This window comes from Borostomias antarcticus (assembly GCF_949987555.1).
Source record: "Borostomias antarcticus genome assembly, chromosome: 17".
Classification (NCBI taxonomy): domain Eukaryota; kingdom Metazoa; phylum Chordata; class Actinopteri; order Stomiiformes; family Stomiidae; genus Borostomias; species Borostomias antarcticus.
Window position 1 is genome coordinate 24,615,126 of NC_140250.1, and position 15,727 is coordinate 24,630,852.

Here is a 15,727-nt window from a genome sequence, read left to right on the forward strand (position 1 = left end):
AACTTATCGTGTTTCTGTGGCGTCACACACACACACACACACACACACACACACCTTCACCTCAGCTGACACTCCTTACATTAGCTCAGTGATGGAGGGAGAAATTAGATTTTATATTACAGCCAGCTTCCTTCTGTGGAAGAAGCGTTGGCAATTAAATTGATCACTCATTAAATGACAGATTAATCCAACCTGAACGATATTGGCAGATGCACCGTGAGTGAGTGTGAGTGTGTGTGTGTGTGTGTGTGTGTGTGTGTGTGTGTGTGTGTGTGTGTGTGTGTGCTGAAGCATGCATGCATTTTTATGCATGTGTGTGGGTGTTCATGCATGCATATTCATGTATGCTTGTGTGTATCAGAGATGTGACTAATTAATATCCATGGCGCTGTGAGTGTGGAGGGAGTGATTAGAGGCGTGAAGGACACAGAGCGCGGAGGTGCCGTCGCAGGTTGATGATGCGTACAGAGAAGAACAGGCCCGGGGCAAACAGTGATATGATGAGCTGTCTCACTCACTCACTCACTCACTCACTCACTCACTCACTCACTCACTCACTCACTCACTCACTCACTCTCTCTCTCTCTGTCTCACTCACTCACTCACTCACTCACTCACTCTCTCTGTCTCACTTACTCACTCACTCACTCGCTCACTCACTCACTCACTCACTCACTCACTCACTCACTCACTCTCTCTCTGTCTCACTCACTCACTCACTCACTCACTCACTCGCTTGCTCACTCACTCACTCACTCTCACTCACTTACTCACTCACTCTCTCTGTCTCACTCACTCACTCACTCACTCACTCGCTTGCTCACTCACTCTCACTCACACTCACTCACTCACTCACTCACTCACTCACTCACTCACTCACTCACTCACTCACTCACACACACAAGCACAGTCTAGAAGTGAGTTGACGCCATATCGGTCTATCGGGCGTGAAACCTAGTGACCCTAACTGGCGTCCAGGAGAACACAGTTGGCACTGGTCACTACCCCCCCTGGCACACAAACCTTGGCCCTGGGCCAACACTACCCCAGAGAGAATGTTGACTGTTAAACCTTCTGCTGTTTATAACCGTTCACCAGACCCCTGTTCAACCCTGTCTTCTCCCTGCTCTGCTTACTGTTAGGCAGCCCTCCACAGGATGTCCTGCTCTTCAGTGTCTCGAGTTGTTCCAAATCAAGCTCCGGGTTTGTTTATGCTGTCTGTGCTAACTGCTCATCTCTACAGCCGATATCAATCACATACACTGTTTGTTGGAAGAGAATGGACATTTTGTGAAATTGTTTGCTAGGTTGCTGAAGGCCAGGTCATATACTAGTGCACTCTTGCTAAGACAGTGTGTGTGTGTGTGTGTGTGTGTGTGTGTTCTTACCTGATGTTTAAGCAGGTAAGTAACTGGAGGCTGTGTGTGTGTGTGTGTGTGTGTGTGTGTGTGTGTGTTCTTACCTGAGGTGTAAGCAGGTGAGTGACTGCAGGCTGATGATGGTGTGAGTGTGTGTGTGTGTGTGTGTGTGTGTGTGTGTGTGTGTGTGTGTGTGTATATTACCTGAGCTGTAAGCAGGTGAGTGACTGCAGGCTGATGATGGTGTGAGTGTGTGTGTGTGTGTGTGTGTGTGTGTGTATATTACCTGAGCTGTAAGCAGGTGAGTGACTGCAGGCTGATGATGGTGTCAGGAATGGTTCTGATGCAGTTGTGATAGAGGTTGAGCGTCTCCAAGGCGATCATGTGACACATCTCGCCCGGGATGTCCGTCAAGCGGTTCCTCGACAGGTCTGGTGACAAAGAGTGGGAAGGAGACTGTGAGACAGAAGGGGCCACTGGACAATAATTAGGTTTCCTCCTTTTATCATTTCAATCATAACAGTACAGTACAGTACCGTAGTTGCATATGTCTGCCACTAGGTGTCTCACTCACTACTTAGCCACATTAGCCAGTGCAGCCTTTCCAAGGAACCCAGCTTACAAACCAACCAACTTTTGCCGCTGGAGTTGAAGTAAGCCATTCAAGGCTACACGCTGACAATGCTACTTCCTGCGCAAGCTTATTGAGGCGAATAACAGCTTCTGATATCAGCTGTGGTACTGACAGTTTGTTAGCCAAAGTGTTCACATCCACTTAAATCCTGACCCCATTGTTTCAGAGCCAGTTACTGGATTCAGCTGTGATATTCAGCAGCACACAGACCATGGAGGAAGCCTGTATTACCTCATAGGAAGTTCTATTAAAAACACCACCGTCGAGAAACAAAGGACCAGTCATTCTTCTTCCGTTTGAGCAAAACATCTTTGCTGTGACTCAAAAAGATGGCTTGCAGCTACGGCATTACTACTGTACTGGTGGTGAGGTGTGAGTTCATCACTGTGAGTGTGTGTGTGTGTGTGTGGCTTCCACCACTCAGTGTGACTGTTTGTCATGTCTGATCAGATCACTTTGACCCCCTGATGTGGTAAATGCACACTGCACTTACATAGCACTTTTTTTACAACGAAGGCCTCTCATTCACCCATTCACACACACTTACATACACACACCAATGCATTCACACACACTTACATACACACACCAATGGCGGCAGCTGCCATGCAAGGTGCTACCCTGCTCATTGGGAGCAATTTGGGGTTGAGTGTCTTTGCCCAAGGACACTTCGACATGTTGTCAAGAGGAGCCGGGATTCGAACCGCCGACCCTACGATCATTGGACGACCCGCTCTACCTCCTGAGCCACAGCCGGCCATGCTATGGGACCGCACTCCAGACATAATGAGGTAACTCTTCTACAACGTTACTACAACGTTAGGGCCCATGTCTGATGAGGAACGGTGAATATCGCATGACAGATTAGGGGTAAAAACATAGTTTGGGGTGGTGTGTGTGTGTGTGTGTGTGCGTGTCTGTGTGCATGTGTGTACTGTATGTAAACCATGTCATGTGGTGTGACATTCATAGTTCACACACACACACACACACACACACACACACACACACACACACACACACACACGCACATACACAACAATCCCCCCCAAGTGTAGTACATACTGTACAACAGCACACACACAAAATGACATTTAGGAAACACACTCAAACATTCACATGCCCCCAATATTTGTATCTCTAAGTGAAATGCGTGCCATGTTCAAAAAATAGCTGCATTGTGTGTGTGTGTGTGTGTGTGCGTGCATCTGAGAGTGCATGTGTGTGTCCTGTGTGATGTTCTTGGCTCAAAGCAAGAGACAACCATGTGACTTTGGCACAGATAAGAAAGATGAGCGCATGTACTGCACCTCACGCTGCAATGCCCTCTGGGTAATTACCCTCCCGATATCTTCCATGACGAACAGAGCGTCTGAGGATGAAGAAGCGATGTGATTTGGAGGAAGTGTAGCGTGTTTAAACACACACTCACACGCATGCTCACACGCAAACAAAACAAACACACACACAAACACACAAACAAACAAACAAACAAACACACAAACAAACAGAGACATTCATGTACTCAGACACACAGACAGACACACACCAAACACATCCTCTCTCTCTCTCTCTCTCTCTCTCTCTCTCTCTCACACACACACACACACACACACACACACACACACACACACACACACACACACACACACACACACACACACACACACACAAGCCCTTTTGTCAGCGTTGTGGAGAAGTGAGAACACGGTGTGATTCCCCCCTGGTGACCCAGGCTGGCGTCCAGACGGAAGGCCGTCCAGACAGTGGTCTCTCCCCCTCCCCCGGTGGCGCGTCCCCCTGACTGCTACTGAACCCCGGCTGAACCGCTGACCACACAACCGCCCAGAGCTGCTGGAGGAGGACAACGCCAAAGTCGCATGATAATCTGCCTGCCCTTCTCCCTCTCTCTCTCTCTCTCCCTCTCTCTCCCTCTCTCTCTGTCTCTCTCTCTCTCTCTCTCAAAAATGTACCCCTCTCACTCCCTCTCTCTCTCTCTCTCTCTCTCTCTCTCTCTCTCTCTCTCTCTCTCTCAAAAATGTACCCCCTCTCTCTCTCACTCCCTCTCTCCCCCTCTCTCTCTCTCTCACTCCCTCTCTCTCTCTCTCAAAAATGTACCCCCTCTCTCTCTCGCTCCCTCTCTCCCCCTCTCTCTCTCTCTCCCCTCTTTCTCACACATCACAGCTACTGCCTCTACAGGCCTCATAACGAAACTACTGGATTCTCAGAGAGTCAGAGGTCGAGCCTCACTTCATGCTTTCTGAACACGCTCTGAACACGCTCTGAACACGCTCTCTGAACACTCTCTGAACACGCTCTCTGAACACGCTCTCTGAACACGCTCTGAACACGCTCTGAACACGCTCTCTGAACACGCTCTCTGAACACGCTCTCTGAACACGCTCTGAACACGCTCTCTGAACACGCTCTGAACACGCTCTCTGAACACGCTCTCTGAACACACTCTCTGAACACGCTCTCTGAACACGCTCTGAACACGCTCTCTGAACACGCTCTCTGAACACGCTCTCTGAACAGGCTCTGAACACACGCTCTGAACACACTCTCTGAACATGCTCTGAACACGCTCTGAACACGCTCTGAACACGCTCTCTGAACACGCTCTGAACACGCTCTGAACACGCTCTCTGAACACGCTCTGAACAGGCTCTGAACACGCTCTCTGAACACGCTCTCTGAACACTCTCTGAACACACTCTCTGAACACTCTCTGAACACACTCTCTGAACACGCTCTCTGAACACGCTCTCTGAACACGCTCTGAACACGCTCTCTGAACACACTCTGAACACGCTCTCTGAACACGCTCTGAACACGCTCTCTGAACACACTCTGAACACGCTCTCTGAACACACTCTGAACACTCTCTCTGAACACGCTCTGAACACGCTCTGAACACGCTCTGAACACGCTCTCTGAACACGCTCTCTGAACACGCTCTGAACACGCTCTGAACACGCTCTGAACACGCTCTGAACACGCATTGAACACGCTCTCTGAACACGCTCTCTGAACACGCTCTCTGAACATGCTCTCTGAACACGCTCTGAACACGCTCTGAACATGCTCTGAACACGCTCTGAACACGCTCTGAACACGCTCTCTGAACACGCTCTCTGAACACACTCTCTGAACACGCTCTGAACAGGCTCTGAACACACGCTCTGAACACGCTCTCTGAACACGCTCTGAACACGCTCTGAACACGCTCTCTGAACACGCTCTGAACAGGCTCTGAACACACGCTCTGAACACGCTCTCTGAACACGCTCTGAACACGCTCTGAACACGATCTGAACACGCTCTCTGAACACGCTCTCTGAACACGCTCTCTGAACACGCTCTGAACACGCTCTCTGAACACACTCTGAACACGCTCTGAACACGCTCTCTGAACACGCTCTGAACAGGCTCTGAACACACGCTCTGAACACGCTCTCTGAACACGCTCTCTGAACACGCTCTCTGAACACGCTCTCTGAACACGCTCTGAACACGCTCTGAACACGCTCTGAACACGCTCTGAACACGCTCTCTGAACACGCTCTGAACACGCTCTGAACACGCTCTCTGAACACGCTCTCTGAACACGCTCTGAACACGCTCTCTGAACACGCTCTGAACACGCTCTGAACACGCTCTCTGAACACGCTCTGAACAGGCTCTGAACACGCTCTCTGAACACTCTCTGAACACACTCTGAACACGCTCTCTGAACACACTCTCTGAACACGCTCTCTGAACACGCTCTCTGAACACGCTCTCTGAACACGCTCTCTGAACACACTCTGAACACGCTCTCTGAACACGCTCTGAACACGCTCTCTGAACACACTCTGAACACGCTCTCTGAACACACTCTGAACACTCTCTCTGAACACGCTCTGAACACGCTCTGAACACGCTCTCTGAACACGCTCTCTGAACACGCTCTGAACACGCTCTCTGAACACGCTCTGAACACGCTCTGAACACGCTCTCTGAACACGCTCTGAACAGGCTCTGAACACGCTCTGAACACGCTCTCTGAACACGCTCTCTGAACACGCTCTCTGAACACGCTCTGAACACGCTCTCTGAACACACTCTGAACACGCTCTCTGAACACACTCTCTGAACACGCTCTCTGAACACGCTCTGAACACGCTCTGAACACGATCTGAACACGCTCTCTGAACACGCTCTCTGAACACGCTCTCTGAACACGCTCTGAACACGCTCTCTGAACACGCTCTGAACACGCTCTGAACACGCTCTCTGAACACGCTCTGAACAGGCTCTGAACACGCTCTGAACACGCTCTCTGAACACGCTCTCTGAACACGCTCTCTGAACACGCTCTGAACACGCTCTCTGAACACACTCTGAACACGCTCTCTGAACACACTCTCTGAACACGCTCTCTGAACACGCTCTGAACACGCTCTGAACACGATCTGAACACGCTCTCTGAACACGCTCTCTGAACACGCTCTCTGAACACGCTCTGAACACGCTCTCTGAACACACTCTGAACACGCTCTCTGAACACGCTCTGAACACGCTCTCTGAACACGCTCTCTGAACACGCTCTCTGAACACGCTCTGAACACGCTCTGAACACGCTCTGAACACGCTCTGAACACGCTCTGAACACGCTCTCTGAACACGCTCTCTGAACACGCTCTGAACACGCTCTCTGAACACGCTCTGAACACGCTCTGAACAGGCTCTGAACACACGCTCTGAACACGCTCTCTGAACACGCTCTCTGAACACGCTCTCTGAACACGCTCTCTGAACACGCTCTCTGAACACGCTCTGAACACGCTCTGAACACGCTCTCTGAACACACTCTGAACACGCTCTCTGAACACACTCTCTGAACACGCTCTCTGAACACGCTCTGAACACGCTCTGAACACGATCTGAACACGCTCTCTGAACACGCTCTCTGAACACGCTCTCTGAACACGCTCTGAACACGCTCTCTGAACACACTCTGAACACGCTCTCTGAACACGCTCTGAACACGCTCTCTGAACACGCTCTCTGAACACGCTCTCTGAACACGCTCTGAACACGCTCTGAACACGCTCTGAACACGCTCTGAACACGCTCTCTGAACACGCTCTGAACACGCTCTGAACACGCTCTCTGAACACGCTCTCTGAACACGCTCTGAACACGCTCTCTGAACACGCTCTGAACACGCTCTGAACACGCTCTCTGAACACGCTCTGAACACGCTCTAAACAGGCTCTGAACACGCTCTCTGAACACACGCTCTGAACACGCTCTGAACACGCTCTCTGAAACGCTCTCTGAACACGCTCTGAACACGCTCTGAACACGCTCTCTGAACACGCTCTCTGAACACGCTCTCTGAACACGCTCTGAACACGCTCTCTGAACACGCTCTGAACACACTCTGAACACACTCTCTGAACACGCTCTGAACACGCTCTGAACACACTCTGAACACGCTCTCTGAACACGCTCTGAACACGCTCTCTGAACACGCTCTCTGAACACGCTCTGAACACACTCTCTGAACACGCTCTCTGAACACACTCTCTGAACACACTCTCTGAACACACTCTCTGAACACGCTCTCTGAACACGCTCTCTGAACACACTCTGAACACGCTCTCTGAACACGCTCTGAACACGCTCTCTGAACACGCTCTGAACACGCTCTCTGAACACGCTCTCTGAACACGCTCTCTGAACACGCTCTCTGAACACGCTCTGAACACACTCTCTGAACACGCTCTCTGAACACACTCTCTGAACACGCTCTCTGAACACGCTCTGAACACGCTCTCTGAACACGCTCTGAACACGCTCTCTGAACACGCTCTCTGAACACGCTCTGAACACGCTCTGAACACGCTCTCTGAACACGCTCTCTGAACACGCTCTCTGAACACGCTCTGAACACACTCTCTGAACACGCTCTCTGAACACACTCTCTGAACACGCTCTGAACACACTCTGAACACGCTCTGAACACGCTCTGAACACACTCTCTGAACACGCTCTCTGAACACACTCTCTGAACACACTCTCTGAACACGCTCTCTGAACACGCTCTGAACACGCTCTGAACACGCTCTGAACACGCTCTCTGAACACGCTCTGAACACGCTCTGAACACGCTCTCTGAACACGCTCTGAACACGCTCTGAACACGCTCTCTGAACACGCTCTCTGAACACGCTCTCTGAACACGCTCTGAACACGCTCTGAACACGCTCTCTGAACACGCTCTGAACACTCTCTGAACACACTCTCTGAACACGCTCTGAACACGCTCTCTGAACACGCGGCCCCAGTCCGTTTCACACCGGGGCAGCAGGACTACAGCGGTCAGTCCTCGCTCAGCGTGCACGCTACCGTACCGTACCGTACATACCGTAAACCCATCACACCTACGCTTCACTAGACACGCAATGTCACACGTACACACAAGCACACTAACAACAGCGCACACACACACACACACACATACACACACGCACACTCCAGACTCCACGGAGCACGCACGTTTCCTGGAGGTGCGTTCCCTGATTCCGAGGCCCGTCAGGCACCAGAGAACAGGGGGTGTTTAATGACTTTTCTAGTGCGTCATTTAAGCCTGCTTCCTCCCTATCCCTCCTCGCCCTCCTCCAGGGATGTGGCGTCTAACACCACCCCCCCCCCCCCCCCCTCGCTGCAGGGCCTGCCTGCAACACTCATCCATCAATGCTCCGTGTTCTAGGAACAGGAAGTGGACGGCGATCCGGCGCAGACAGATTCGTCCCGAGCGCCGACGCAATACGAACCAGCAGCGCGATCGCTCACCGCACAGACGCCCGCGAACGCGCACGGCCGACGAGAGCGAGCGCACTGAGGCGTGAACACGCAGCGGCTAGCGCAGTTCGGTCTCTCAACACCGGGTCGACAACGTATACATACGCAGAAGAAAACAGGCCAGGCCATTCGCATGCACACGCGCACACATACATGCATGCACACACACACACACACAAAACACACACACAATACATGTACATGCAATCGTGCACACACACACACACACACACACACACACACACATACACACACACACACACACACACACTCACACACACACACACACACACACACACACACATACACACACACACACACACACACACACACAGAAGCTCTGGTGGGCCATTAACAAATGTCCTTTATAAAAAATCCAGTATAAACTGTAAAGGAAGCAGTGTACGTCAGTAATAAACGGTGTTATTAGAGAACACATTTCCTCTCCTGAAAGCATGACTATTCCCTACGGAGGCCCTTAAGGACCACATGTTGCCCTACATCAAGTGAACTTCCTCCTCCCCCTCCTTTCTGTGGGAGGAGGAGAGCGAGAGTGCAATCATGGCAGTATATACGCCTGTGAGAAAATGTGTGTGTGTGTGTGTTGTGTGTGCGTGAGCCACATCTGCATGTGAGAAGAGATAGAGAGAGAAAGGCACTAGTCTGCAGAGCAACAGGCCTCATGAGAAGAGATCTACACTCTGATCACCTACACACACACACACACACACGCATGCACACACGCACGCACACACACACACACACACACACTGTACCTCGAGGTAGTAGTAGCATCCGACAGCACCTGGCACACGGTATATATAAAGTAATACTGTAGTAGTATCTCACAGTACCTGACACACGGTGTATATAAGGAAGTAGTAGTACCTGACACACGGTGTATATAAGGAAGTAGTAGTATCTGACACATGACATATATAAGGTAGTAGTAGTAACGGACAGCCCCTGGCACACATGTATATAAGGTAGTAGTAGTATCTGACACACGGTGTATATAAGGTAGTAGTAGTATCTGACACACGGTGTATATAAGGTAGTAGTAGTAGTAGTAGTAGTAGTAGTATCTGACAGCACCTGTGTCCCGATGGACACACGGTCCCAAAGACGCGATCACCTCGCTGGCCTCCTCCTCCTCCTCCTCTTCCTCCTCCTCCTCCTCCTCAATCTCTGCTCAGTCAACATGGCTGCGCGGTTAAACGGACAGCAGGCCGACGCTAACACCAGTCAGTGTTGATGAATAATAGAGTCTGGGACTGTATTGTTGGAGAACACACTGTAGCGCACGTGCAAACACACACACACCCACACACCCACACACCCACACACACACACACACGCACACACACACACACATGCCCCAACACAATGAAAGTGAAGGTAGCCCAGATGGCCTGGCTTACCCTAATCCCTGGCACGCTGTATATTGACAGAGCTGCCACTGCTGCTGCTGTTACTGGGCCTGGGGGGCTGGTGTGTGTGTGTGTGTGTGTGTGTGTGTGTGTGTGTGTGTGTGTGTGTGTGTGTGTGTGTGTGTGTGTGTGTGTGTGTGCGCATGTCACTCTGAGGGCTCCCCGCAGGGAAACGATGGCCCCATGTCACAACCCTGTCATTAGGACCGTGTTTACCCCTGCCTCAGGGAAGAGACAATTACAGAGCGCCTCACTCTCCACTGAGGCACAACCATGAATTAGGAATCCCGTCCAATCGTTTCGCAGCTCCGTGTGACAATACCTGTCCGTTGACAGAGCAAATCTACAGGACATTCGTGCAACTTTGTTCTCCGATCTGCTCTTTTCAGTTGAATTCCCAGCCGCCCACCCAGCTGCTAGGGGCCTCATCTCTACTGGAGAAGTCCTCTGTGGCAGGCCTCAGGAAAAGGTGTGTTTACGTTATGTTAGTGGGCTTAGCACTGAGTCACGGCACTCCGGCTGAAACGTAAACAGTTTCAGGGCACACGCTTTCCCTCAAATCAGTCCTTTGACTTTCTATCGCCGCCGATGAGACAAAATGGCTACAGTCGCTCGGCCGGGGAGCTGGCCGTGGTACGACATCAAACGGTCTGTCTGGATGCCTTAAATAGGCCCGTTAGCTGGCTCCGGAGTCATGAGACGGAGGGAGTTTGGGAGTTTATGTTATTTTCAGTTGCGTTACGGTGGTCGTGCCAACCCAGTTTCCTTGTCTGGATTTTTTGGCGTCACCGGGCAGAGGTTAGAGTCCGGCCAACAAAGGTAGCATTGATCTGGCCGTCGTGATGGGGAGGCGGATGTCTGCGATGATTGAGGTTCACGGCTATTGATAAGTGTACGCCGGAGAGAATGTTTGCCGTGGATGTGAGGCGTACTGTATCTTCAGAAACATCAGGCTACTAATTGACCGGAATCCAGTTCAGACATTAGTAAGCAGCCCGACTTTCATACTGAGGTATTCTTGGCTTTTTCATGTGTGTGGTAAGGTGCTACAAAGACGACGCGATGCTTTACAGTTGCTATTATTGAAAAAAAAGAAGATTTGAATCACTCTAAACAGTACTTCTCCGTTTTCTCTTTCAGAACTCCCACGTGACTAGTTAAAAGGACTTGTGAGAAGCTCCAGATACTGCAGGACAGGTTCCTGTATTCCTCCCACTAGTTCTCCTCTCAAAGAGAGCTCTGTCTTCATTATCAGCTCCGGTATGTAAAAAGACAGCCTTTGCCGCAGACAGGAACCAAAGACATAAACAAGCCAATGTGAGACCTTGGCGCTCGCTGGTTCTCATTTGCATCGTTCGTCTCCTACGTGTCGAATCCTCTCCTATCTCTCTCGTTCACTCTCGTTATCTCTCTCTCTCTCCTCCCTTTCTCTCCATCTCTCTCTCATCTAGTCACATGGGCCTCCTGCTGTGAGTCCTGATGGACCGACCTCCCGGAGTTTCCCCATCCTGAGGACAGACTTCCCAGGAAGCTTTGCAGCGTTGCTGCTGTCACCCCTGAGGATGCAGAGTCACTCAGTACGACAGCTTCCTGAACCCCAAGGATGGGCCTTCAGCAGGGAAGGGGTTAAGCGTCGGAGGTTCTCAGTGGAGCACTCAGCTTCAGGTAAATGTACACGCATGCACACACACACACACACAAACACCTTCTGTGTCAAACCATACCGAGAGATAAACACCCACATATGAGCAACATGTACACACACACACACACACACACACACACACACACACACACACACCACCATCATTAACAGCTCCTGGTGTGTCCCCCCCCCCACCCCACGTGACATCTCTATGACCTTAAGGGCCAATCACATGACACAGTGTGACTGAAACAGGAAGTGGGGCAGGGGACTGATCTATAGATCACTGTCCATCCTGACCTTTGGCCACCAGAGGAGAGGAAGGACACTGAACCAGAATCATCTCAAATGTTTTATTTTCAGATCGTGGATCATTAAATATTGCTGACTCGTCGTTTCTTTCTCAGTGTTGAAAACATGTCAAATCAAATGTCCATCTACTCACATGAATGTGGTTCAGAGCTACAATATAAACTTAGCTAACAATGGCAATCACTTAGTCTATTCTTTGTCGATTTCACAGTGAGCGCAGCGCACTGCCGCTAAGCTGAAATTCCTGTGCCAGTGCCTACTCGTATTACTTTCAAACACTTTCTCTCGAACTTCTCCCTCGCTCACGCTCACTCTCCCGCCTCTTTCTCTTTTATCTCTCTCTCTCTCTCACACACACACACAAACACACACACACACAGGTCCAGGCATGCTAATGTGAGTCCCACTCTAGCCTGAGGAAGGAACAGCCTGGTTATTGAGAGCAGCTCAGAGGCTAACGTTACCGTCTGCCGTGGGTGGCACTGTGGTCCTCAACACTGAGGAATGTGAGGATTCAGCAGCCCAGACGCACGCACACACACACACACTAACAAATGGACACACAAACACACGTGCGCGCGCACAGGCTTACACAACCAAACTTGGACACACTACATTGATACATTGTGAGCGCAGACACACAATTTTTATGACTTTAGTATTTCCATTTTTCCCTCAGCTACAGTAAATGCAAAGCACTTGGTGTGAGGAGTCCCAGCTGGGTGATCTGGAGGGACTGAGCTCCAGGGTACAGTAGTGTCACCTGACTCCCTAGCTCACATGGATGAGGCCTGACTCCCTAGCCAGCTCACTGGGTTCATATGGATGAGGCCTGACTCCCTAGCCAGCTCACTGGGTTCATATGGATGAGGCCTGACTCTCTAGCTAGCTCACATGGATGAGGCCTGACTCCCTAGCCAGCTCACTGGGCTCACATGGATGAGGCCTGACTCCCTAGCTAGCTCACTGGGCTCACATGGATGAGGCCTGACTCTCTAGCTAGCTCACTGGGCTCACATGGATGAGGCCTGACTCTCTAGCCAGCTCACTGGGCTCACATGGATGAGGCCTGACTCCCTAGCTAGCTCACATGGATGAGGCCTGACTCTCTAGCCAGCTCACTGGGCTCACATGGATGAGGCCTGACTCCCTAGCTAGCTCACATGGATGAGGCCTGACTCTCTAGCTAGCTCACTGGGCTCACATGGATGAGGCCTGACTCCCTAGCTAGCTCACTGGGCTCACATGGATGAGGCCTGACTCCCTAGCTAGCTCACTGGGCTCACATGGATGAGGCCTGACTCCCTAGCTAGCTCACTGGGCTCACATGGATGAGGCCTGACTTCCTAGCTAGCTCACTGGGCTCACATGGATGAGGCCTGACTCCCTAGCTAGCTCACATGGATGAGGCCTGACTCCCTAGCTAGCTCACTGGGCTCACATGGATGAGGCCTGACTCCCTAGCCAGCTCACTGGGTTCATATGGATGAGGCCTGACTCTCTAGCTAGCTCACTGGGCTCACATGGATGAGGCCTGACTCCCTAGCTAGCTCACTGGGCTCACATGGATGAGGCCTGACTCCCCAGCTAGCTCACTGGGCTCATATGGATGAGGCCTGACTCTCTAGCTAGCTCACTGGGCTCACATGGATGAGGCCTGACTCCCTAGCCAGCTCACTGGGTTCATATGGATGAGGCCTGACTCCCTAGCTAGCTCACATGGATGAGGCCTGACTCCCTAGCTAGCTCACTGGGCTCACATGGATGAGGCCTGACTCCCTAGCTAGCTCACTGGGCTCACATGGATGAGGCCTGACTCTCTAGCTAGCTCACTGGGCTCACATGGATGAGGCCTGACTCCCTAGCTAGCTCACTGGGCTCACATGGATGAGGCCTGACTCCCTAGCCAGCTCACTGGGTTCATATGGATGAGGCCTGACTCCCTAGCTAGCTCACTGGGCTCACATGGATGAGGCCTGACTCCCTAGCTAGCTCACTGGGCTCACATGGATGAGGCCTGACTCCCTAGCTAGCTCACTGGGCTCACATGGATGAGGCCTGACTCCCTAGCTAGCTCACTGGGCTCACATGGATGAGGCCTGACTCCCTAGCTAGCTCACTGGGCTCACATGGATGAGGCCTGACTCCCTAGCTAGCTCACTGGGCTCACATGGATGAGGCCTGACTCCCTAGCTAGCTCACTGGGCTCACATGGATGAGGCCTGACTCCCTAGCTAGCTCACTGGGCTCTCATGGATGAGGGTAGACTCCCTAGCTAGCTCACTGGGCTCACATGGATGAGGCCTGACTCCCTAGCTAGCTCACTGGGCTCACATGGATGAGGCCTGACTCCCTAGCTAGCTCACTGGGCTCACATGGATGAGGGTAGAACTCCCTCGTTCACTGGAACCACTGCAGCTGCATCCTCTGGGTCTACAGGAAGAGGCCTCTCCCTGTAGCACACTAATGACAGGGTCTACATCAAACACACACACACACACACACACACACACAACCACACACACGTGGTGGTGATATAAAAAGCCTATCCTGAGAATGAGAATCGGAGCAGCCGAACACAGTTCTAAACTCTGAACACTGCCGGTCTTTGGGAACCGTTTCATTCTTGTAACAATGCATCCACTAACACCCCTCGCCAGCCACAGGACTCCCAGCATGCCCTGCGCCTCATATTCTAAGAGACGAGCAGTAAAACCATGGAGACTGAGAAGGACTGACATTGTAGAGAGACTGGAAATGAGGCCTAGACAGCATAACTGTCTATATTTGGTCATTGAGGCTAGTGCACTTACAATCGTCCAGAAACATTTCTGCGACAAAGATAGGAAAACAAAGATCCAGCCATCGAGCTACTTATCCCTATCAGTGACCGATGCAGGCCGAGCCCTTTCCTCAGTAACGCAAGTCAGACTCCCAAACAACCAACCAACCACCTACTCTCCATGGCAATAAACCCGCAGGCTTATCCTCTTTGTCTGTGAGGTGCACACTGGTGATTGGTGAAGTATTAGTATTAGAAATACCCCGTGTCCAACCCCCCTGAAACATTCTCCATCAGTCACCAACGCAGGCCCACGGGTTACCCTGTCCTCAGCACGTTGAAGCCAGTCTACCAACCAACCAACCAACCAACCGACCATCCGGCAATCAAACAGCCTATAGGCTTATCCTGAGATACACACTGGTGTCAAACTCCCCAACCTCCCCAACCGCCCAGCAACAGGGGGATTAGTTCCTGGATTTATTGGTTTGGTTCCTCGTCGGAGCGTAACAGAATGACGGAAATTACAGAACCAGGCCAAGAGGAAAAGAAAGAGAGAATATTATGTGAGCGCGCGAGGGATTACAGGGCTGCCCGTGTCCCTGAACGAACGCTAGCGCGGTCCAGTGGCTAAAAGCAGCCGACCGCATAACATTTCACACCGGGGCGGTTTTTTAGTGACAGCGCAGCAGAAAGAGAAGGACAATACAG

At 51.4% G+C, this 15,727-nt stretch overlaps 1 protein-coding gene across 1 annotated transcript in view; it reads right to left on the bottom strand.

Moving 5' to 3' along the window:
* The window catches only part of lrch1 (leucine-rich repeats and calponin homology (CH) domain containing 1), a gene marked incomplete at both ends in the record, with an annotated part of 61,874 nt that overhangs the window by 33,840 nt on the left and 12,307 nt on the right, over positions 1-15,727 (bottom strand). The window contains one exon of the mRNA XM_084451895.1: positions 1,645-1,789. Within this exon, the coding sequence (XP_084308021.1) occupies positions 1,645-1,789 (145 nt within the window). The remainder of the gene's footprint in view (positions 1-1,644; positions 1,790-15,727) is intronic.